The following is a 24,631-nucleotide window of genomic DNA, read 5'->3' as shown; positions in this document are numbered from 1 at the left end:
GAATTAGAGTTACAAATACATGATTATGAGCTCACTTTAGAGAATCTTGTGTGATGTACATCTTTAGATGGCATCTTCCAAAGAAGTATGTATTGGGGTTCACCAACCCCATTGGATGTATTTGGTATGAAACGTCAGATGATTCTGCTTGTATGATGATGCACCTATATACGTGTTATCGTAGTTCGATAAGTTGACTTTGTTATCACACATGACGAAGTTAAATGATAAAAAAATATAAACTCAATAACTGTCAAGTACTAGTATAACATAGGTGTATCCAACGACCTATTAAAAACACCAGTGCAAAGTACACTGTCGTTCACACCATTGTTATTTATCAGACAATTGCTTAGAAAGCAGATGCTTTTTTATGTTCTTTTGAAAAGTTAAAGGAAAAACATGAAGTTTGACGACATTCTCCAGTATCTTGGAGAGTTTGGTTTTTATCAAAAGCGAGTATATTTCCTTCTATGCTTCACGGGCGTAACAACCATGTTTCCTCAAGTCGCTATGGTATTTCTAGCCCCCACCACTGACCATTGGTGCAAGACCCCGCAACTTGAACGCCAAGACTGCTATTCCTGGGGCCTAGATGATGCCACCTGTACTGAGTTAAAGTACAATATAACAATTCCTGAAGATGACGAAGACACACTATTACGGGAGAATAACTGCAAACGTTGTGATGTCACATATTCTGAATTTGGTGAAGACACTGAGCGTTGTAAGTTGTCAGATCCAGATTTAGAAGAATGTGAAGATGGATGGGAATATGACAGAAGTCAGTACAAAGCAACTGTCATACAAGACGTAAGTACACTATTGTTACATAGCTACAGAAATTGCAGTGTAATAACTATTATAATAACCTATTTTGTCAATGAACATAATTACATTTTATTGCAGTTCGATCTCGTGTGTGACGACGGATCCAAGGCATCACTCTCTCAATCAATTTATTTTGCAGGTGTTTTGGTAGGATCATTTGTTTTTGGATCCCTTGCTGATATGTAAGTATACATTGCTTTCTTTCAATTTCTTTTCCAAAGGTTGTCATCCGACAATCATTAATAATAACTGATAACTGACACAAAAAAATAAGGTTTGAACTCTGCGCTTATACTACTAGCTGTATTGGGAATATGTTTCCATACGTGACCAAAAATGACCGGGGTAATAATATATATAGCGCTTAGTGGTCACGACATTTAGTGTAAAATCCTGGTTATAATTATAATTATTACTTTATACTGTACTATATTTCTGAGAGCGTGTGGCGCAGTGTGTGGACGTTGGATGACTGATCGTGAGATCGTAAGTTCGAATCCAACTCTCGCCGCAGTGCTTGTACGGTATCCTTGGGCAAGATACCTTACTTACGTTTGCCTCTCTCCACCCATGTGTATAAATGGGTACCCGGTTAGATCAAGACACAACTTTGCGATGATTACTAGCTGCTTTATGGGAGAATGTTTCCGTACGTGTTTGATCCCAAAAAAATAATGTGAAGCGCTTAGAAACATTGTGCTATATAAGAAAAATATTATTATTCCGTAATTTTGATTCTATCATTAGAATTGGCCGTAAAAAGACGATGTTTCTGTGTATGTTCATAACTCTTGTATTTGGTATAGCGACAGCATTTGCACCTGGCTACTGGTGGTTTACGGTATTTAGAACTATTGTCGGATTTTCTAATATTGGAATATACCTTTCCGCATTTACTATCGGTAAGTGAACATTTTTCAATCCAATTAAGCTATTATGTGATTTTGCATTTAATTTGAATGATGCCTAGGCCTATTATATTTTACTTAGCGACTGAGCTTGTAGGACCGTCAAAACGTACTTTTGCTGGCATGGTGATTAACTTCTACGTATCAGCCGGCTTCATCCTTTATGGTGTTCTGGCATATTTCATCAGGGATTGGCGATGGTTACAGCTAACTATAACATTACCAAATGCACTTTACTTTCTGATGATCCCGTAAGTATTGGTTCTATAGCGTAATCTCTAACCAATTTGCGCCGTGACATTTCTAAGTTTAAATGCATTATACTCCAACAACAAAAAGAAAGAAAAATACCAAAAATACAATAATGTTATTTCACATTATACGACAATTAAATAAACGTACATATTAACTAACGGTAGCTTGTACTATGTTTCTGCTTCTTCATCGATGTGGCGGAGCGTTAGGCCAAGTGATAGCTGATGGGCAGGAGCGTTGGGCCAAGTTATAGCCGATAGCCTTTTTTCCTATTTCAAAACCAGCAGAATTTTATTTGTCGTAGATATATTCCCGAGTCTGTACGATGGCTGATATCACAGAAAAGATTTGACGAAGCAGAAGATCTTATCAAAGAATGTGCAAAAGTCAACAAAGTCAGTTTGGAAGAACTTCCAGACAATTTGTTTGAGGAACAGAAATTGGAAATGGTAAAAAAAGTTATATATGATGATTATTGATAAACGTAGTAGGTAGAAGCTGCAATAGTAGGCCACATTATTAGAGTTAAATTCATCTGGTTACCGTAACTCAAACAAGAGACTCTTCTTTTGTGTGCCATGTGGGAATCAGGCTGTATCACTTAGTCTCGCTAACAAAATTACAGATACAACACGTTTCTTTCTTTATGTTTTTATACTTTTGTTTAGGAGAAGGCAGAACATGACGTCACTTACACCGTAGTCGACCTTTTTCGGACTCCAAACTTGCGGATAAAAACAATAAATATTCTTTACAATTGGTAAATAATTAGTGATATTATGTTATTTTGTACATCGTGTTATTGTGTTACTAAATTTAAATGTTGTTGTATAGTGCTGTACAGCACCAAGTGTTACACCATTTTGTGTACCTCAATTTTTCTTCTTAATTTGTTTAGGTTTGTGAATAGTCTTGTATATTATGGTCTATCACTGAGCACAGCAAGTCTGGGTGGCAGAGACTATTTAGCGTTTATACTTTCTGGTGTTGTTGAAATACCAGCATACATTGTGGCAATACCTGCTATAGGTACATTTGGTCGCAAACGAATGCTATGTGCCTTTATGGTATTGGGAGGTGTAGCTTGTTTAACAACTGTATGGGTCCGTAAGTATCATTGTACCATATTAGATATTTCTACCCATTCACTTAATATGCACAGAGTACTGAAAGAAATGTTGGCAAATAGCTACGTACCCAAATAGCAAACCTATAATTATTTTCTATTTTCTATAAATTAAAAATCTATATATCTGTGACGTCAAGACGTCTCGAGCTTTGTACTTTTAATACATTGCTGTACTATTAAATAGCACGCCAACTATCACTTTCAGAATGTTGCTAAACTTTGTATTTCATTGATATGAGTCAAAATTTATGATTCCCGTGCTACAACTACAAATAAATAACATGGTTGTGTTTGCGATCTTGAAATTCATAGTATTATTGAAAATAAATTTATGCTCTCCCTCTTAGGGGTTTTCCATTAGGCCTAAAGGTATTATTTAGCAGGCTACCACCTCAATACATGTACGTTTTTCTAATTTGTGTAATTTACCATTAAATCGTCTTAACTTCAATATGCCTTATATTCATTTTCAGCTATGGGATGGGGTAGAACTACAGTGTCTCTGATTGGGAAATTCGGGATTGCTGCTTCGTTTGGTATAATATATGTGTTTTCTGCTGAACTGTATCCCACTCCAGTCAGGTAAGTTATGTGGAACATCCGGGTTGATCAATGTCCTCAGACAATTTACAGCAGTTATCTTTTCTATTTTCATAAAGCTCTGTATAAATTCTATTAAACTAGTTTGATAAAAAAGTGTGATGTGTTCAAACATGGTAATGATATGCTCAAATATGGTAGTGAGATGACATAATCATGTCTATTATTATCCATGGGCACATCACATTTTGTTGTCACATAAAGTTAGTGATAGTGTAGACAGAAAGAAACACAGATTTTCCAAAAAATATAACCAAGCGTACACAAGACGTACTAATGTTATTTTACAGGAGTGTTGGTATGGGTACATCGTCCATGTCGGCTCGTGTTGGTGGTATACTCGCACCCATTATTCTGGAAATTGGAAAGATATGGCCTCCTCTACCACTGATGATTTTCAGCTTAATGTCAATATCTGCTGGATTACTGGCCTTGTTGCTACCTGAAACCCTCAATAAAAAACTGCCAGAGACAATAGAAGATGGAGAAACAATTGGACAGTAAGTTTATATCAAATGACAGTATGTTAATGTATAGTTTTGATTAATTCAATGTTCTACTACACAAGATAATTGTACGAAATGTATTAATGATTTATCATATTAAATAAGTAGTGATATAATATAAAGATATACTTTACAATTTTAGTAATCTTAATCATATTATTATAATTTACAGAAGAAAAAAGGTTAAAGAACCAACAAGTAAACCTACGATGATTGACTACTGTGGACAAGTGGATATTGAAAGCAGCTTTACAAACCAAGCCTATGAAGTGGTAGAGTAAAGTTAAGAGAATTAGCAGTAGACTTATGTGGTTTTCATTACTGGTAGTACAAGTGATATTGTTCGATCGAAAAATAAATATGACCGAACCCTTTTAAATAATCTCACTTTAAAAAAAATAATAATTTAATAAAGAGGTGTGGGGGAGGGGCTGCTAACGCAATCAAAGTGGTACGAACCTTTAGGAAGCTAAAGCACAAACCATTCGAACTAACAGGTGACATAAGGCTTTCGAAAAGGACTTCTATGATAGTGGCAAGGGAGAGACAAACTGTAACACATGTGAAAGAAAGGTTGCCGTCAGGTTTAATACTATAAACTGTTTATTGTCGTTAGACATGATACCGTAACAGTATCTTCAGAATAACATAAACGGTGACATTATGTACCGTAGCTTTCTTGTGTGACATTTTGAAGTTATAAATGTAGATACATATACTTAAAAGGAGAGACATTTAAGTCAACGAATAATCTATTAAAATACAAATATGGTGTATAATACGACAACTAAAAATGAATAAAATAAGAAAACTGTACAGGTTATATTTGTCATATACTTATTTTACATGTGCTGAATAGGTCATTTTTAGTTTTAATCTAGTTAATCACTTTCGTAGAAAAAAACAACAAAAAATAATTTTACATATAAAAATATAATTTGACTATTTATTGCTTTAAATTACAGTTTTTTCAGGTAAATATTTTTTTCCCGATCAAATTGATGGTCAAAGTGAATTATTATGTGACATTAAAATGGCATATTAAAAAAAAAAATGTTTTCAAATATTTTTCTAGGTGGAAAATATATCTGTAACAGTTAAGAATAAAATAATAGGGCCTTGTCCATATTAAGCCTACACGTATTTTTAGGTAGTAGTAGTAGATCTAACGGTGGCCTTTTAGGCGTACTGGGGACATTATCCAGATATTTACTACAGTTTATGCAAAGCACAGCTATAAAACACTGTAACAAAAAATGTATCTCTACAATTTAATAATTATCATGCAGTGACACGAAGGAGACATTGTTTATCTATTCATTTATCAGCCGAAACGGTAATTTGAACGATAATTTTGAAATTTGAATATTATTAAATAGTACAAGGTCCGTTTAGCACTACGCAGCTCACTGCTGCATTACACACAATATGAAGTTTGACGATATTCTGAAATATATTGGCGAGTTTGGTTTTTATCAAAAACGAGTATATTTTCTGATATGTCTGGTGGCCACAGTGACCATGTACAATACCCTTGCACAGGTATTTTTGGCGGCTGGAACAGACTATTGGTGCAAGACCCCTGCAAAACTTGAACGACAAGACTGTTACTACTGGGGTCTATCACACATGACAAAGTTAAATGATAAAAAATATAAACTAAATAACTGGTATAACTATTAGTGTACCTAATGATCTAATAAAAATACCAGTTCAAAGTACACTGTCGTTCACACCCTGTGTATCAGACATTTGCTTAGAAAGCAGATGCTTTTTAATGTCCCTTTGAAAATTTAAGGGGAAAATGAAGTTTGACGACATTCTCCAGTATATTGGAGAGTTTGGTTTTTATCAAAAGCGAGTATATTTCCTTCTATGCTTCACGGGCATAACAACCTTCTTTCCTGAAGTCGCTATGGTATTTCTAGCCCCCACCACTGACCATTGGTGTAAGACCCCGCAACTTGAACGTCAAGACTGCTATTCCTGGGGCCTAGACGAGAAAACCTGTACTGATTTAAAGTACAATATAACAATTCCTGAAGATGACGAAGACACACTATTACGAGAGAATAACTGCAGACGTTGTGACGTCACATATTCTGAGTTTGATGAAGATACTGAGCGTTGTAAGTTGTCAGATCCAGATTTAGAAGAATGTGAAGATGGATGGGAATATGACAGAAGTCAGTACAAAGCAACTGTCATACAAGACGTAAGTACTCTATTATTACATAGCTACAGAAATTGCAGTGTAATAACTATTATAATAACCTATTTTGTCAATGAACAAAATTACATTTTATTGCAGTTCGACCTCGTGTGTGACGACGGATCCAAGGCATCACTTTCTCAATCAATTTATTTTGCAGGTGTTTTGGTAGGATCATTTGTTTTTGGATCCCTTGCTGATATGTAAGTATACATTGCTTTCTTTCAATTTCTTTTCCAAAGGTTGTCATCCGATAATCATTAATAATAACTGATAACTGACAAAACAAATAAGGTTTGAACTCTGCGCTGATACTACTAGCTGCATGGGAGTATGTTTCCATACGTGTTTCATCTAAAAATGACTGGGGTAATAATATATATATAGCGCTTAGTGGTCACAACATTTAGTACTTTGTAAAATCTGGGATATTATTATAACTATAATTATTACTTTATACTGTACTATATTTCCGAGGGCGTATGGCGCAGTGTGTGGACGTTCGACTAACTGAACGTGATCGAATCCAACTGTGGCCGCATCATGTAGGCCTATCCTTGGGCAAGATACCTTACTTACGTTTGCCTCTCTCCACCCAGATGTATAAATGGGAAACCGGTTAGATCAAGACACAACTTTGCGATGATTACTATACTACTCTATGGGAGAATGTTTCCGTACGGTACGTGTTTGATCCCAAAAAAAATCAATGTGAAGCGCTTAGAAACATTGTGCTATATAAGAAAAATATTATTATTCCGTAATTTTGATTCTATCATTAATAGAATTGGCCGTAAAAAGACGATGTTTCTGTGTATGTTCATAAATCTTGTATTTGGTATAGCGACGGCATATGCACCTGGCTACTGGTGGTTTACTGTATTTAGAACTATTGTCGGATTTTCTAATATTGGAATATACCTTGCCGCATTTACTATCGGTAAGTGAACATTTTTCAATCCAATTAAACTATTATGTGATTTTGCATTTTATTTGAATGATGCCTAGGCCTATTATATTTTACTTAGCGACTGAGCTTGTAGGACCGTCAAAACGTACTTTTACTGGCATGGTTATTAACTTCTACGTATCAGCCGGCTTCATCCTTTATGGTGTTCTGGCATATTTCATCAGGGATTGGCGATGGTTACAGCTAACTATAACTTTACCAAATGCACTTTACTTTCTGATGATCCCGTAAGTATTGGTTCTATAGCGTAATCTCTAACCAATTTGCACCGTTTACATGCATTATACTCCAACACCAAAAAGGAAAAAAAACACCAAAAATACAATAATGTTATTTCATATTCTACATTAAATAAAAAAAAATAAATAAACGTAAATATTAATTTATTGCGGTATCTTGTACTATGTCTCTGCTTCTTTCTCGATGATGAGGAGCGTTGGCACAAGTGATAGCTGACGGGCAGGAGCGTTGGGTGCAAACCAATGGGAAGAGCCCAGTGTGATAGCTGACGGGCAGGAGCGTTGGGTGAAAACCAAGGGGAAGAGCGAAGGGCCCAGTGATATCTGACGGACAGAAGCGTTGGGTGCCAACCAAGGGAAAGAGCGAAGGGCCCAGTGATAGTCGATTGGGCGGAGTTTCGGCACTCACATTTTTTCCAATTCCATAACTAGCAGAATTTAATTTGTCATAGATTTATTCCCGAGTCTGTACGATGGCTGATATCACAGAAAAGATTTGACGAAGCAGAAGATCTTATCAAAGAATGTGCAAAAGTCAACAAAGTCAGTTTGGAAGAACTTCCAGACAATTTGTTTGAAGAACAGAAATTGGAAATGGTAAAAATAAATGATGATGTTTAAAAACGTAGTAATTGTATTTGTTTTAGAAGAAAAAACGATAGAAGCTGCCATAGTAGGCAACATACAGTTAAATTCATCTAGTTCATCTCGTAACTCAAAACAACATTATTCTTCTTTTTTGTGCTATGTGGGAATATTCTTTCTTCTTGCTTTTATACTTTTCTTTAGGAGAAGGCAGAACATGACGTCACTTACACCGTAGTCGACCTTTTTCGGACTCCAAACTTGCGGATGAAAACATTAAATATTCTTTACAATTGGTAAATTGAATTATATATATACGAATACGATTATCATAAACTTGTTTACCCCATATAGCGTATCTTCTTTTAACGATCGGGTAATGAATGATCATTATTTACCTCCGCCAAGGAGGTATGTAGTCGACCGCGTTTGTCTGTTTGTTTGTTAGCAGGATTACTCAAAAAGTAATTACAAGATCTTTACCAAAATGAAAATACAGATAGATATGTGGTCAAGGGCCATTCCAATAAATTTTGGGACCAAGGTCCCAATTCTGGACCACTTTTTAGTATAATTTTCACACCTGCTAGTGTTAAAAGATAGGACAGAATTTTTCAAAAACCGGCGAGCAGTCTTAAAGTAACAAGTAAACTGAAATTGCATTTTCTCGAGAACTACTTGTCCAAAAAACTTCATTTTTGTACAAGAGGTAAGAGTTATAATTTGTGATTTGTAATTTTAAAACATAATGTGATTTAATTTACAGGTTTTTTTTATACGAGTAGTTTTAAAATCTATTTCTTTTAAAATTTACCAGTTTGTATTTGGCGTTGCTGTTCTATTGTTACTCAACTGGTACTATTGTTAGTTGAAAGGCTGAAGGCTGGTTACATACCATTACACCAAATTACAACATGCTTGTAGTGAAATTTGCCTAAATCACACACAGCATTAAGACACACACAAATATATATTTTCCCACACCGAGAAATCTTATGTAGGATAATTTTACAGTAGGCGGAGGTATGCACTCCCGGAGTGGCTTTCTTGTTTTACCAGCAATACACATATACAATTCGTTACTAAACAAGCACGAATGTGCGATACACGGGGTACAGCAAAATAAGCTGTAATGACGTCATAAGACCGGATGTAACGTCACATACACATCAATAACCTCGCTACCAAATACGGCTATACGGTACCATCTTTGAGACGTGATATGGCTGCATCCGGTTTGAAATTAAAAAATCTATAGCTTTGAGGACATGTCCCTGTAGTATAATCATGCCAAATCCCAGCTCAATACTACAACGAATAAGGGAGGAGTAGTCATTTGTAAATCGCACTTTTTACTCAATAGTGTCCAGATGGAAGAAGAAGAAGAAGAAGAAGAAGAAGAGAAGAGGAGATGAGAGAGTCATAGACTCGGGCACCCCGAGTAAAAACTTTGCCGCTCAGCTATTTACAATTAAGTACCTGATTCAACTGTTCTTTTTTATTTGTTTGTAGGTTAGTGATTAGTCTTGTATATTATGGTCTATCACTGAGCACAGCAAGTCTGGGTGGCAGAGACTATTTAGCGTTTATACTCTCTGGTGTTGTTGAAATACCGGCATACATTGTGGCCATACCTGCTATTGATAGATTTGGTCGCAAACGGGTACTGTGTGCCTTTATGGTATTGGGAGGTGTAGCTTGTTTAACAACCATATTGGTTCGTAAGTATCCCAATCATACCATATTAGATATCGCTACCCATTCACTTACTATGCAGAGTACTAATGCTGAAAGAAATGTTGGCAAATAGGTACATATACCAAAATATATTCCTTTTTAGAATAATCGATATATCGGTGACGTTAAGACGTCTCGAGCTTTTTAATACATTGCTGTAATATTAAATAGCACGCCCTCTATCACTTTCAGAATTTTGCTCAAATTTGCATTTTATTGAGTAAAGTTTTTTGCTTCGCGTGCTACAACAACTACAAATAAATAACATGTCTGTCTTTGCGATCTTGTAACAGTATTCATAGTATTATTGAAAAAAACATTTATACTCGCCCTTTTCGGAGGGTTAATTTAGTTTAATTTAGCAGGCTACCACCTTACGTACGTTTTTATAATTTTTGTAATTTACCATTAAATCGTCTTAACTTAGGCCTATTCATTTGCAGCAATGGGATGGGGTAGGACTACAGTGTCTCTGATTGGGAAATTTGGGATTTCTGCTTCGTTTGGTATAATTTACGTGTTTTCTGCTGAACTGTATCCCACTCCAGTCAGGTAAGTTATGTGGAACATCCGGGTTGATCAATGTCCTCAGACAATTTACAGCAGTTATCTTTTCTATTTTCATAAAGCTCTGTATAAATTCTATCAAACTTATAGTTTGATAAAAAAGTGTGATGTGTTCAAATATGGTAATGATATGCCCAAATATGGTAGTGATATGACATCATCATGTCTATATATGGGAAAAAAACATTTTTTGTCACATAAAAACGTATACCGTAACCAAGCGTACACAAGACTCTACTAATGTAATTTCACAGGAGTGTTGGTATGGGTACATCGGCCATGTTGTTTAGTGTTGGTGGTATACTGGCCCCCATTATTCTGGAAATTGGAAAGATATGGCCTCCTCTACCACTGATGATTTTCAGTTTTATGTCAATATCTGCTGGACTACTGGCCTTGTTACTACCTGAAACCCTTAATAAAGAACTGCCGGAGACAATAGAAGATGGAGAAACAATTGGACAGTAAGTTTATATCAAATGACAGTATGTTAATGTATAGTTTTGATTAATTCAATGTTCTACTACACAAGATAATTTATTTATTTTATCATATTAAATAAGTAGTGATATAATATAAAGATATACTTTACAATTTTAGTAATCTTAATCATGTTATTATAATTTACAGAAGAAAAAAGGTTAAAGAACCAACAAGTAAACCTACGATGGTTGACTACTGTGGACAAGTGGATATTGAAAGTAGTTTTACAAACCAAGCCTATGAAGTGGTAGAGTAAAGTTAAGAGAATTAGCGGTAGACTTATATGGTTTTCATTACTGGTAGTACAAGTGATACTGTTCGATCGAAAACAAAATAAATATGACCTAACCCTTTTAAATAACCTCACTATAACAAAATAATAATAATAAACAGGTGTGGGGGGGGGGGGGGGCCTGCTAACGCAATCAAAGTGGTACGAACCTTCGGGAAGCTAAAGCACAAACCATTCGGACTAACAGGTGACATGAGGCTTTCGAAAAGAACTTCTATGATAGTGGCAAGGGAGAGACGAACAGTAACACATGGGAAAGAAAGGTTGCCGTCAGACTTGATACTACATACTCTTTCTTTTCGTTAGACATGATACTATACGAGTATTTTCAGAATAACATGAACAGTGACATAACTTTCTTGTGTGACATTTTGGAATTACAAATATAGATACATATACGTAAAAGGAGAGAAATAAGTCAACGAATAATCTATTAAAATACAAATATGATGTAATGCGACAACTGACAATGAATAAAATAAGACAACCTGTAAAGTTTTCTTTATTTTTGTCATATACTTATATTACATGTGCTGATGGGCGCTTAAAATTACATTAAAGATGTAGTATTCCCCCCCCCCCCCACCCCCTCCAAAAAAAAAACAATATCAGATAATATATATTTATAAACCCAATAAAATCAGACTTTGAATAGGTCATTTTTAGTTTTAATCTAGTTAATCACTTTCGTAGAAAAAACAACAAAAAATAATTTTACATATAAAAAGACCGGAATAAATAATCGGTTAGATTTTACCAAAAACCTATTGACTTCCGGTCAATTTGACTATTTATTGATTTAAATTACAGTTTTTTCAGGTAAATAAATATTTTTTTTCCGATCAAATTATTGGTCAAAGTGAATTATTATGCGACATTAAAATGCCATATTAAAAAAAAAATGTTTTAAAATATTTTCAGGTGAAAAAAAAAATAATAGGGCCTTATCCATATTACACGTTTTAATTTTTAGGTAGTAGATCTAACGGTGGCATTTTAGACTTACTGGGGGAGGATTATACAGATATTTACTACAGTTTATGCAAAGCACGGCTATAAAACACTGTAACAAAAAATGTATCTCTACAATTTAATTAATATCATGCAGTGACAAGAAGGAGACATTGTTTATCTATTCATTTATCAGCCGAAACTATAATTTGAACGATCATTTTGAAATTTGAATATTAGTAAATAGTACAAGGTCCGTTTAGCACTACGCAGATCATTGTCATTGTTTGTAGCTGCATTAAGCACAAAATGAAGTTTGACGATATTCTTAAATATATTGGCGAGTTTGGTTTTTACCAAAAACGAGTATATTTTCTAATATGTCTGGTGGCCACAGTGACCATGTACAATACCCTTGCACAGGTATTTTTGGCGGCTGGAACAGACCATTGGTGCAAGACTCCACAACTTGATCGACAAGACTGTTACTACTGGGGCCTAGATACGGAAACCTGCAATGCGTTGAAATACAATGCAACAATTCCTGAAGATGACGAAGACACTATATTACGGGAGAATAACTGCAAACGTTGTGACGTCACATATTCTGAATTTGGTGAAGATACTGAGCGTTGTAAGTTGTCAGATCCAGATATAGAAGAATGTGAAGATGGATGGGACTATGACAGAAGTCAGTACAAGAATACCATCGTTCAGGAAGTAAGCTTTTGTCAACTTGTCCAATATCGCCTTTAAAGCATGTTTTCCATTAAATTCACTTCAAGCGCGCTACCATACGGTATTACTGTAGCTGTCATGCGACCAATATTAATGGGGTAAAATTGGTTTGCGATTCATTTCACAGAAGAATGCAATTTTGTAGAACATTGTAGGCCTCTATAAGACAGGATATGCATTATTACTTGTTAGTGTGTCATTTTTTCCTTTCCAGTTCAATCTTGTATGTAACGATGGATCTAAAGCATCTCTCGCTCAGTCAATATATTTTTTTGGTGTTTTGTTGGGGTCATTCGTATTTGGTAATGTTGCCGATTTGTAAGTAACTTTTCACTCTATGCCACTTCCTTTACGAATAAAATAGCCTACTTTACTAATTATAAAATATGTGTAGGACTAATATAGCTTTACTAGGAGGAGGAGGAGGAGGAGGAGAATGAGGAGGATGATAGAATGAGGAGGAGGAGAATGAGGAGGAGGAGAATGAGGAGGAGGAGGAGAATGAGGAGGAGGAGGAGAATGAGGAGGAGGAGGAGAATGAGGAGGAGGAGGAGAATGAGGAGGAGGAGGAGAATGAGGAGGAGGAGGAGAATGAGGAGAATGAGAAGTGGTTGCTGTTGGATTGGGTCAGATTTCTACAAACTGCAATAGTCTAAAGCACCGTCTACACTATCACACTTTATGTGACAACAAAATGTGATGTGCTCATATATGGACATGATGATTTCATATCACTACCATATTTGAGAATATCACTACAATATCTGGGCACATCACATTTTTTTGTCAAACTATAGTTTGATATTGTAGACAGTGCATAACTAGGATCGAGTGAGATTACTTTATACTCTTCCTCCTGCTATTAGAGAGTCTAAAATACATTTTTCAACAAAATTTACTATATATTTTTGATGTTTTACTTTTTTAGAATTGGTCGAAAGAGTACAATGTTTATATGTATGTTTATAACGCTTGTATTTGGAATCGCCACTACGTTGGCACCTGGGTATTGGTATTTTACCATCTTCAGGTTCTTCATTGGTTTTGCTAACATCGGAATATACCTTAATTCATTTACTCTTGGTAAGTAAGACCACGCTAGTCAAAGTCGTATTACGTTATGTTGTATTACTTGTGATTCGGAGCTAGCTGGACGTTGTATAGCGGAAAGAACTTTCTTAATTACAGGCACATGTTAGGCAAGTTTAATAACAAACGATGATAAATAGATAGATACATTTTCCTATACAGAAAACAAAAGACATAAAAAAACTTTCATATCCTAAAACTATTATTTCGGTCTTGATGATGATACTGTATTTTCACAAATCCAATCAAATGACGTCATGATCAATAGCATGTGTTCTAAGATAAAATGATTGTTCAGCCCTGACTTATACTTTTTATATGTATATCCTATGTATTTGCTTTTCTTTTTCTTTGCAGCAACTGAACTTGTTGGCCCATCAAAACGGACGTTCGTTGGTATGGTCATCAACTTCTTCACCTCTGCTGGTCTTATTACGTACGGTATATTGGCGTATTTCATTAGAGACTGGAGGTGGCTACAGTTTACAATAACGGTGCCAAATTTCTTCTACTTTTTCATGATACCGTAAGTAGTATTTAAAGCTAAAAATAGCTACTATTTTAACATTGATTAGGGATATAATACATGTTTAGATTTTATTTAAAGCTGCCAAAGTCACATCTCATGATCTAGGTAGACGAGCATGCACGTCGACGGCCTAGACATGGACACAGCGTCTCAATATAATGTGAAAATAAACTGTATGGAAGAATTTAGTCATATAATCATATAGTTCAAAGACATTATTTTCAAAGATCATTTGTGCTTCTTTCCATTTAAGAATTATCCCAGAGTCTGTACGATGGTTGATGTCAAAGAGGAGATTCGACGATGCAGAGAAGGTAGTCAAAGAATGTGCGAGGATAAACAAGGCGGAAACTGTTCCCAAAAACATGTTTGAAGAAGAAAGAGCAAAGGTAATCTCTATATTTTATTTAGAAAGAAATCCCATTGCAAACCAAGCCAAGACAACACTGAGAACGATTAAACTAAACAGTAAAGACAACTTGACGAACACACACAATGTTTACCTTGTTGTAAATCGTAACAGACCACACAAAACACTGCTACGACGAACAAAATAAAATCGCTTTATAAGTTTTGATTATAATATTCTTTTAACTTATTAGGTAGAGACAGAAAATGAAACCACAGCTACTGTAGCCGACCTATTTCGGACTCCTAACATGAGAATGAAAACAATAAACATACTGTACAATTGGTATGTTTAATTTATTTGACAAGTTTGGTAAAATAATTTCACTCATTAATTTGTAGACTCAGAGATAGAGAAGAAGTTATATCGCACTCAATGATTTCAAGGGATGTAGACGACATAGAATTGGCTAGACATACATACACTATTATGATGTACAGTAGTTAAAAAATAAATACAATTTAAAATGCATACAAAAATTAAAGCATGAAGAAATTCACCAGTTAACGGTTGTCTTTCAGGTTAGTGAATAGTCTTGTATATTATGGTCTTTCTTTGAGTACAGCAAGTCTGGGAGGGAGAGACTATCTTGCTTTTATATTGTCTGGTTGTGTTGAAATACCAGCCTACTTGGTGGCAATGTTTGCAATAGACAGCTTTGGTCGAAGACGTTGCCTCTGTGTTTTTATGTTATTGGGCGGTGTTGCGTGTTTTACAACAATATGGGTTCGTAAGTATTACACGCTAAAATTAAATTTTTAAAAGAAAAAGCCATCAGCTTTTAATTAGTTAATGCTATACCATTCTAGCTTTCTTTTCAGGGACGGTGGACAAAGTTTTAATTGGCAAATATAGTTCCGATAACACATGCAACTATTGTATGTTTACTGGGCTTATACGCATGCGCAGATACATTTTGAATACAATTACCGTTTCTTTCGTCTTATGAGCGTTTTCATCAATTTGAATCATTCTTGTTTCCTATGATAAATTGTTAACTGGCTACTTGTACTGACCATTAGAAAGGAAAACATTAAGTTGAAACATTATTACGTGAAATTAATGTTTGCTTTATTTGTTATCCATTTCTCAGCTAGCGGATGGGGTAGAACTACGGTGTCGCTCATTGGAAAGTTTGGTATTTCTGCTTCGTTTGGTACCATTTATGTGTATTCTGCCGAATTGTACCCAACACCTATAAGGTATGTGACATAGGCCTATTGTAATATAAAATCAGTGTTGTCGTCACTTTGGAAGTATCCATTGATTAAAATAAAGACACAGTTTAAAAACATTTGCACGATACAGACATCATGATATCGTTGCCAAAGTTGCACAAGTTTACAAAAATAGACCATTATGGAATGCATTACATTCTCGGAACGTTTGTATTAACATCTGCATCAACAATAACAAATACAATTTAAAACATCGATTTTTTTGATTTTTTTATAATATGACATACAATCAAACGTGTTATTAGATTGCCTTGTTTCAAGTAATTTCCTTATGCCCAATAAATAAGTTATACATATTGCAGGAGCGCTGGTATGGGAACATCATCAATGTCGGCTCGTATTGGTGGTATAATCGCACCAATAATTCTAGAGATTGGAAAAGTATGGCCTCCTTTACCACTGATAATTTTCAGCGTAATGTCAATATCTGCTGGATTACTAGCACTATTGCTTCCTGAAACACTCAATAAAGAACTGCCAGAAACAATAGAAGATGGAGAAAACTTTGGAAAGTATGTTTTCTGTCTTATTATCTTTGTTTGGTGATAAATTACATTATCATAATATTAGGAAGATGTTTTGAATGCACATGTTCTTTTAACGTTTCATTTTTTCTTTACATTAAAAGAATATGTGCATTCAAAATAAAGTTTTTGGAAGAAGATGAATTTATTTAATTTTACTAGAAAGATGGTTTTCATAACTAAAGTAATTGTACCAAAATTCTCATTTCTGCATTTGAGAACAGAAATAATTGTTGTATATTATACTGTAGACTACGGTATGTAACATAAAAAACTTGATTGTTTTGTAATATTGACGATGTGGAAATATGATTAATTCACATTCAAAGAAGAGGTTAACACCAATTGTCATAACGATTATTTCCATATTTAAACACGCACAAAAGAAAACGTCGAAGAAATAATGTCTATAATCTTATTTCTGTTTTTAACTGCTGATCTCAACAACAAAAATCACATACTTCGACGATGGTTGAAAGTGCATCAACCGATAATTGGAGGAATGCCAATACAGGTGAACCTTTATGCTAATTTTACCATTTCGTTGTAGGAAACAACGCCCAAAGCCTCAGAAAACTTGCGTAGAGAAGGCTGACTTTAGTGTACAAACCAACATAGACAGTTATAATAGCACCGACGTGGTATCTGGTTATCAACATGAAGATTCAGACAAAAACGAGGGACAATCTACTTCGGGGGCTAGTTTCTTCAACCACGCTTATGAGGTCACGGAGTAGAACAAGTATTGCTAATGATATTATGCTGTTACATATTCAAATTTAAATACAACACTGGTGTCACGGACTATAATATATTCTTGCTAATAATATGCTTTTATACATATTAAAATCTAAATAATAATGTAAGGAAGACAAAAACAATTGGTTTTAATTTTGTCAAATTGTCTATTATGCAAAAACGCGATCATTAAAGTAATTTAAGTGTAAATAATATAGGTTTTTTAAACGCACACGACGGTCGCCATGTTTTGACCATCGCATGCTTATTCTACAGCATAGGGTATGTTGTAGATAATGAAATTACGCTAAATAGCCATTTCCGTTTATAGGCTGGTAGTTCAGATTAAATAAATACCTTACAGTCAAGATTACCTAATGTTAGCAGTAAATTTTAAAAATAATTAAAAATTCTTTGTTGTAACGACAAAACAGTGCTTTTGCATAACCACCGAGAACTCCATGTTAATAAATGTTAGGTCAAATAAAAATGAATGGTTAAATATTGGTTCAACTTTTTGATTTATTAATTTTTTTGTTTGGATATTAATAAGCTTCAGTATATTTTGCTGTTAGCTATTGTGAGGTACCAGATCAGTCATTTTCACACCTCGGATCGGAAGAATGACGATCGCGTTCAGTTTCCACTTTCAATATTTTTTTTATGAAGGACATTTGTGATTATTCTTATATATATTTGCAGTGGATATGCTATAAAATTTGCCGTTATTTTTTACATTTGCGGTAACATGTTTTGACATTTGCGATTATTTTTACATTTTGCTGGCTTTGCAAGGGGACGTGAAACAAGCCATATAACTCCTCAATAATTGTCGATAGATGAACCACGCATTTTTCTGGTTATTATTATTTAATATATCCAATAGTAACATAATCACAAGTTAAATCATATGATGTTTACATTATGTAAATTTCTGTTTGCGAATTGGGCGATTCTGATAATAATTATCTATATACGCTTGATTTGTAAAAATAATCGGACTAGGGACAAAGTTCTATTTATAATCAGCGAGTGACATAGACAGTCTTTTAAAATTATAATTTACAGTTGGTTATACTAATAGAAGGAAGCCGGTCAATTCATTTATTTGAGAGATGTTGAAACGAATTTGTTTGTCTATATAAAAGAATTAAAGAGGCAGATATGAAATTTGATGAAATACTCACCTATCTTGGAGCCTTTGGGCCATATCAGAAACGAGTTTATTTTCTTGTCTGTTTCATGGCAATTACATGTGCGTTCAACCAAGTTGGACAGGTGTTTTTAGCAGCTAATACTGACCATTGGTGCAAGACCCCGCAACTCGAACGTCAAGACTGTTCTTCGTGGGGTCTAGACGAGGCCACCTGTAATGAGTTAAAGTACAATGCAACAATTCCTGACGATAACGAAGACACCCAATTACGAGAAAATAACTGCAGACGTTGTGACGTCACATATTCTGAATTTGATGAAGATACTGAGCGTTGCAAGTTGTCAGATCCAGATTTAGGAAAATGTGTAGATGGATGGGAATATGACAGAAGTCAGTACAAGAATACCATTGTTCAGGAAGTAAGTTGCACATAATAATAATATTAAAAATATAATATATATATATATGATCCCACCATAACAGAAATTTATATTAATAATAATTGACAAAATGATGATTAATTGGAATAGGCCATTTCGCAGTTTGAATAAAGTTAATCACGTCCGTAGGAAAAAAAATAGTGTTTTCATTTATAAAAAGACAAAATAAACAAAAGTCAACCAAAAACCGATTGACTTCCAGCCTTCCAGCTTAAAATTACAGATTTTTCAGTTAAATATTTTTTTTTTTCGATTCAATTTTTGGTCAAAGTGAATAACTATAATGTGATAATCAAATTTATATTAAACAAAAACAATAAAAAAAATATTTTTTTCAGGGGGACAATATATCTTTAACATTTTCTTTATAGTTTGACTTGGTTTGTGAAGAAGACGGCAAGAAAGCTTCACTCGCACAATCTATCTATTTTGTAGGTGTCTTAGTGGGTTCTTTATTCTTTGGAGCTCTAGCTGATATGTAAGTTGTTATGTAATTGTTGCAAATCCATTAACCATGGAAACTTTTCATCCACGGTCAATGCGTGACCCCAACATGAGACCGATTTTGATTGGTCGTTGTAATCAAGTTAATCACAGAATAATAATCCTGCTGCTGAATAGATACTGTATCACATGAGTTCAGCCACTTAAAATCGCTACACCGTCGCTACAGCGTTTCCATTAAAATCGCTACGCGCAGATGTCGCCGACGCAATCGGGAAGGCTCCCCGAAGGCTCAGTCAAATCGGCAAAGTTCAACCATGTTTAACTTTGCCGATTTTGTCGGCGATGAATCGTATACGCGTACCAAAGAATATTTAGCGCTCGCGTGCTAGATCCCCGATAAATTCTAGCGTTTCCATAGAATCGCTACGCTCTGTTGTTGTGTAGCGATTTTATGGAAACGGCTTTAATGTGACATTTTACTAGCTTATACCCTATGCTTGAACCATGTTTTCCTAATTCATATAACCTTCAATTTTAATTTCAATTTAATTTATTTCATAATAATAACATACAGGATAATAAATACAATGAGATAGCCTAATCATGTGGGGGGAGGTTCATAAGTCCGAAATACTTTAAGTCAAGATATTAAATACGAAAAAGAAATAAAGTACATAAACTAATTATAAATAAAAGAAAACAATTAAGCTACAATTTCTATTTAAACCACTATCTTAACTGTCGTTGTAAAATATATATTTAACGTTCATCATATCTTGAAAGTAAATAGTTCTTATATACTAATTTAAGTTTAGAAGTTGTTGATGAAGTTTTAATATATACATGGATTAAATTCTATAATTTAGCTCCTTGGTATTTAATAGAGTTCTTGATCAAATTGTTTGTACATTTAGGTAAAAGATAATCATTTGCATTGCGCGAATTACGACTTTTAAACATAACACAATGAGACTGTATTTGATAACGAATCATGAGACAATACCCATTATTGTTGTTAAATTGTTGCAATATAAAATATAAATAGTATCTTTGCCATTAAGCTTTTCTACAATTTCAACCACCTATAATTTGAACTAATTTGTTACAGTATTGGACGAAAGATAACCCTGTTTATTTGTGTTACTTTGGCATTTTGTTTTGGGATCGCCACTATATTTTCTCCTGGTTATTGGTGGTTTACCATCTTACGGGCTTTTGTTGGGTTTTCCAACATGGGAGTATTCCTGATAGCATTTATTATAGGTTAGTATTATTTCTTTAATTATTTTTTTTTGTATTTATGTATTTAATCACACTCTTGTTTACAACTGGACCAGTCAATTTTATAAGCTTATACTGGCTTACTACCTACCTCATGCTTAAACCATGTTTTCCTAATGCATATATAACCTTAAGGTCCATGCTTAAACTTATTTTTGGCTTATGAGCAAATATATATAGCAATTAATATAGAAACAAATAAAAACATAATAAGTTGTAAGTCTTACAATACCAAATAAATAACGATCAAACAAGAAAAGGACTCAACATTTTTCCCTTTTTTTCTTCCCGAGTGGAAGGAGAAAAAGAAAAAAAAAGAATATATATAAATAAATAAATTGTGCCTCTATAAATTGACACAAAATGTAAGAGAAGGAAATGCACGGTATATCAATACAATCATGTTGTTTATGTTAAGTTTCATATTCGACCCTGGTATAGCAGTGAAACTTCTGCTGGGTATAGTTAACAAAATATGCTAAAACAATAGAATAATTTTGTTTTTTTAGGTACAGAACTAGTTGGTCCTAGTAAAAGGACGTTTGCAGGTATCGTTATAGAGTTTTACTTTGCTGGTGGATATATGATTTTAGCACTATTGGCGTATCTGATCAGGGATTGGAAATACCTTCAGCTTGCTATGACTCTGCCAATGCTACTCTACTTCTTTATGATACCGTAAGTAATCAATTTGCCACCATGGCATTACACAATCGACATTTGTAATCGGGTGCTTGAATAAACTTACCGTTAAAGTCGAAAGTTAGTTTATTAGTCTGTTTATTAATTATGTATTCATTCATTGATTTATTCAATGTATAGGCCACTGTCATAAGTACAATAATACATACATTTAAATGTGAGTACTAGTAGTAACAACAAACTAATTAGATCTCTTTTTATAGGAAAATATTACCAGGTTATTGATTACTTTTTTCTTTTTGTTGTTAATTAGTAAAATAAACGTTTTATTTGTTGGTTGATTGAAGTAATAAGGTTTTAAAAATGACTGTCTACTTTATTTGTAGTAGGCCTATGGACATTTTAAAACAAAGTGATATTCATTTGCAAACTTTACAGATTCGTTTTTCCCTTTCAATTCCTGTTCATCTTTCCTTTTCGTTTTCTTTCTATGTTACCGCTTTTTTACGGTTACTGTTTAACATTTTTTCTTATTGTGTAGTTTTATTCCAGAATCTGTCCGATGGCTTATATCTAAAAATAGACTGGAAGAGGCTGAAGAAATTATTCGCGCATGTGCATTAAGAAATAAAGTCGACAACTTACCAGACGACCTTTTTGAAGAGGAACGAAATGAGAAAAAAGAAGATGTAGGCCATATTTTTATAAGTGGCAATAGTAAAATAGATCTACGGTACCACAAGCCTAGCTATGTTATATTGGGGGTCTTTTTCCATATAACATCAATTAATTAAGAAATACTACGGTAAATCAAATGAAACAACACAAAATGGGGCAAGTTCAAGCGTAAACAACTAAAGGAAAGATAGATTTAGGTCTACCAAGTAGATGGAAATAATACCTGCTACCTATAGGTAGAAATGGCCATAACATTGTCATAAGTTAGGCCTACAGAATTTACTAGCACTTTTGCTGCTGGTCTCTAGTTCGAAAAGGGCATATTAGGGAAAATGGAGTTTCTTTCGAACCTTACGGACCCCCTGAATATATTTTAATATAATACAGTAAGTATAGGTTCTCTCCTTTGGGGATATCCTTATTAAGGAGAGAAAATTTTCTAAATATCTTTAACACTATACGGGATAACATTAATGCTATGTTTTTTTAAAGGAATCCACCGAGGTATACACTATGATCGACTTATTTAAAACACCAAACATGCGGATAAAAACAATCAATCTTCTATATAACTGGTGAGAGATACATGAATAAATACATTTTAACTTGGTTAACAATTGCAAGTGACTGAAAATCATATCATTACTTTTTTCTTACTTTTCAGACTTTATATACCAATAATTAACTATCTAGATAATTAGGATGAATATTAAAAAGTTACAATTTATGTATAGGCCTACTACAATTTTGTATATTTTATGTATTTCGTTTTTTCCACAGGATGGTAAACAGTTTAGTGTACTATGGTCTGTCCTTAAGTGCTGCAGAACTTGGAGGTAGAGACTACCTAGCATTCTTCTTATCGGGAGCAGTGGAAATCCCTGCCTATTTGTCATGTCTGTTTGCAATAGACCGATGGGGACGTAGGCCCGTCATCTGCTTTTACATGGTATTAGGTGGAATTGCATGTTTCGGGACAATTTGGATTCGTAAGTAAATCTGGTTTTTTTTTTTTGCTAATTTTTTTTTTTTTTTTTTTTTTGCTGTTTTTTTGTTTTTGTTGGAATCAGCTGCTGAATCATATGGTGCGCCAGAATCATCTTTTGTCTCCAACTTTGTAGCCATATTAAGTTATCGGATATATCCTGATATATATCATCCTATTTTTGAACAGAGTAGATTTAACATGTCTTCTCTTTTTATATAACAGCGGAAGGTGTGTGGCGTACAACTGTCTCATTAATTGGTAAATTCGGTATTGCCGCTTCGTTTGCTATAATCTATATATTTGCCGCTGAGTTATACCCAACGCCAGTCAGGTAAGATAATTGGTTGACACAGGACCTAACCACGTAAGCGCAACGGAAACCTATGGATTATTCGAATTGTCGATTTCCATTTTCGTGTCAAAGCTATACTGCCCTCTGGTGGCGATACGTAAAACGAAACAATAGCTTGTGAAAAGTCACCCATTCACGGTGTAACATTACTGTATATGCAACGAACAATATTGAATTAGTCATAAAACCTCGAAAAGAAGCCCAGTTTACTACCCATTCACTGTTTTACATTTATACAGTAACATTACTGTATATGCAATAATATTGAATTAGCCGAAAAAATACCTCGAAAAGAAGCCCAGTTTACTACCGTACCCATTCACGGTTATACAGTTATACAGTAACATTACTGCATATGCAACAATACGCTAATCAATAATTACAAAATACAATTTTAATTACAGTTACCGTTGTTTTACGTATTATTAACAATGTTATACAATATTATGTTATATTTATTTCAGGAGTGTTGGTATGGGTCTGTCCTCCATGACTGCCCGTATTGGTGGAATACTTGCTCCGTTCATTTTAGAAGCTGGAAAGCTTTGGGAACCACTACCTCTTATAATATTTAGTTTATTGTCCATAAGTGCTGGACTTTTAGCTCTTCTGCTTCCTGAAACGTTGAATAAAGACTTGCCTGAAACAATGGAAGAAGGCGAACAATTCGGAAAGTAAGTGCCTGTACACACGTACGGCGTAAGCCAGGGCGTACACTGTACGTGTGAACGTATACTCTAAGTGTCGTTATTCTAACAATATTAGAGCACTTTCGATTTACGACAAGTTAATATTCTAATTGTGCGCATGGCGAGAATCGGGTGTATCATGCGCATGCGGGGACAGTGGGACGTCAACACAGTACAGTAAATGGTAATGTTTTATAGACGATTGTATTTTTTTAAAAATGTTTTTTAGGCCTACTGTATTTCGAAATTTGTCGACACTAATCATATGCCTATAATAGGGATTTCATATTCATCGTTCATTCAAGCATGTAGCCTCGGGGGAACCCCTATAAGGTCGCTTGCGTTGTGTCAACGTCCTCCTTGCTTTGGGTCCCAGGGAGACACCTTTGATACCCAAGTTTCCACGTACATTCCCATGAATAGGAGTA

General features: G+C 34.4%; 5 protein-coding genes across 5 annotated transcripts; all 5 read left to right on the top strand.

Moving 5' to 3' along the window:
* The first annotated feature begins 402 nt into the window (after positions 1-402).
* LOC144848400 (organic cation/carnitine transporter 2-like) lies at positions 403-1,017 on the top strand. The gene is made up of 2 exons (XM_078705126.1): positions 403-813; positions 910-1,017. The coding sequence occupies exons 1-2, from the start codon at positions 403-405 to the stop codon at positions 1,015-1,017; spliced, it is 519 nt and encodes a 172-aa protein (XP_078561252.1).
* Positions 1,018-1,426: 409 nt separating this feature from the next.
* Positions 1,427-4,967, top strand: LOC144848605 (organic cation transporter protein-like). Its single transcript, XM_078705416.1, has 8 exons — positions 1,427-1,733; positions 1,822-1,990; positions 2,299-2,443; positions 2,663-2,754; positions 2,893-3,101; positions 3,597-3,705; positions 4,014-4,223; positions 4,402-4,967. Exons 1-8 carry the CDS (start codon positions 1,598-1,600, stop codon positions 4,508-4,510), a joined length of 1,179 nt encoding a protein of 392 aa, XP_078561542.1. The 5' UTR covers positions 1,427-1,597; the 3' UTR covers positions 4,511-4,967.
* Positions 4,968-6,033: 1,066 nt separating this feature from the next.
* Positions 6,034-11,383, top strand: LOC144848399 (organic cation transporter protein-like). Its single transcript, XM_078705125.1, has 10 exons — positions 6,034-6,444; positions 6,541-6,644; positions 7,227-7,381; positions 7,470-7,615; positions 8,083-8,247; positions 8,440-8,531; positions 9,748-9,956; positions 10,416-10,524; positions 10,794-11,003; positions 11,170-11,383. The coding sequence occupies exons 1-10, from the start codon at positions 6,034-6,036 to the stop codon at positions 11,276-11,278; spliced, it is 1,710 nt and encodes a 569-aa protein (XP_078561251.1). The 3' UTR covers positions 11,279-11,383.
* Positions 11,384-12,524: 1,141 nt separating this feature from the next.
* On the top strand, positions 12,525-17,529 carry LOC144848398 (organic cation transporter protein-like). The gene is made up of 10 exons (XM_078705124.1): positions 12,525-12,985; positions 13,218-13,321; positions 13,932-14,086; positions 14,450-14,618; positions 14,875-15,010; positions 15,224-15,315; positions 15,552-15,760; positions 16,124-16,232; positions 16,571-16,780; positions 17,343-17,529. The coding sequence occupies exons 1-10, from the start codon at positions 12,575-12,577 to the stop codon at positions 17,527-17,529; spliced, it is 1,782 nt and encodes a 593-aa protein (XP_078561250.1). The 5' UTR covers positions 12,525-12,574.
* Positions 17,530-18,685: 1,156 nt separating this feature from the next.
* On the top strand, positions 18,686-24,192 carry LOC144848396 (organic cation transporter protein-like). Its single transcript, XM_078705121.1, has 9 exons — positions 18,686-19,105; positions 19,498-19,604; positions 20,682-20,836; positions 21,364-21,532; positions 22,038-22,185; positions 22,667-22,749; positions 22,955-23,163; positions 23,385-23,493; positions 23,979-24,192. The coding sequence occupies exons 1-9, from the start codon at positions 18,695-18,697 to the stop codon at positions 24,190-24,192; spliced, it is 1,605 nt and encodes a 534-aa protein (XP_078561247.1). The 5' UTR covers positions 18,686-18,694.
* The last annotated feature ends 439 nt before the right edge of the window (positions 24,193-24,631 follow it).

This window comes from Antedon bifida, chromosome 7 (assembly GCF_963402885.1).
Source record: "Antedon bifida chromosome 7, ecAntBifi1.1, whole genome shotgun sequence".
NCBI classification, from domain to species: Eukaryota; Metazoa; Echinodermata; class Crinoidea; order Comatulida; family Antedonidae; genus Antedon; species Antedon bifida.
Note: the sequence above shows the minus strand (reverse complement) of the source record. Positions and strands in the feature narration are given on the sequence as shown.

Coding starts and splice junctions, on each gene's coding strand:
- LOC144848400 (XM_078705126.1), top strand. CDS start 403: ATGAAGTTTGACGACATTCTCCAGTATCTTGGAGAGTTTGGTTTTTAT. Junction 814..909: donor AAGCAACTGTCATACAAGAC/GTAAGTACACTA, acceptor ATTTTATTGCAG/TTCGATCTCGTGTGTGACGA.
- LOC144848605 (XM_078705416.1), top strand. CDS start 1,598: ATGTTTCTGTGTATGTTCATAACTCTTGTATTTGGTATAGCGACAGCA. Junction 1,991..2,298: donor CTTTACTTTCTGATGATCCC/GTAAGTATTGGT, acceptor TATTTGTCGTAG/ATATATTCCCGAGTCTGTAC. Junction 2,755..2,892: donor ATAAATATTCTTTACAATTG/GTAAATAATTAG, acceptor TAATTTGTTTAG/GTTTGTGAATAGTCTTGTAT.
- LOC144848399 (XM_078705125.1), top strand. CDS start 6,034: ATGAAGTTTGACGACATTCTCCAGTATATTGGAGAGTTTGGTTTTTAT. Junction 9,957..10,415: donor TTTAACAACCATATTGGTTC/GTAAGTATCCCA, acceptor ATTCATTTGCAG/CAATGGGATGGGGTAGGACT. Junction 11,004..11,169: donor GATGGAGAAACAATTGGACA/GTAAGTTTATAT, acceptor TATAATTTACAG/AAGAAAAAAGGTTAAAGAAC.
- LOC144848398 (XM_078705124.1), top strand. CDS start 12,575: ATGAAGTTTGACGATATTCTTAAATATATTGGCGAGTTTGGTTTTTAC. Junction 12,986..13,217: donor AGAATACCATCGTTCAGGAA/GTAAGCTTTTGT, acceptor TTTCCTTTCCAG/TTCAATCTTGTATGTAACGA. Junction 16,781..17,342: donor GATGGAGAAAACTTTGGAAA/GTATGTTTTCTG, acceptor ATTTCGTTGTAG/GAAACAACGCCCAAAGCCTC.
- LOC144848396 (XM_078705121.1), top strand. CDS start 18,695: ATGAAATTTGATGAAATACTCACCTATCTTGGAGCCTTTGGGCCATAT. Junction 23,164..23,384: donor TTTCGGGACAATTTGGATTC/GTAAGTAAATCT, acceptor TTTATATAACAG/CGGAAGGTGTGTGGCGTACA. Junction 23,494..23,978: donor TTATACCCAACGCCAGTCAG/GTAAGATAATTG, acceptor TATTTATTTCAG/GAGTGTTGGTATGGGTCTGT.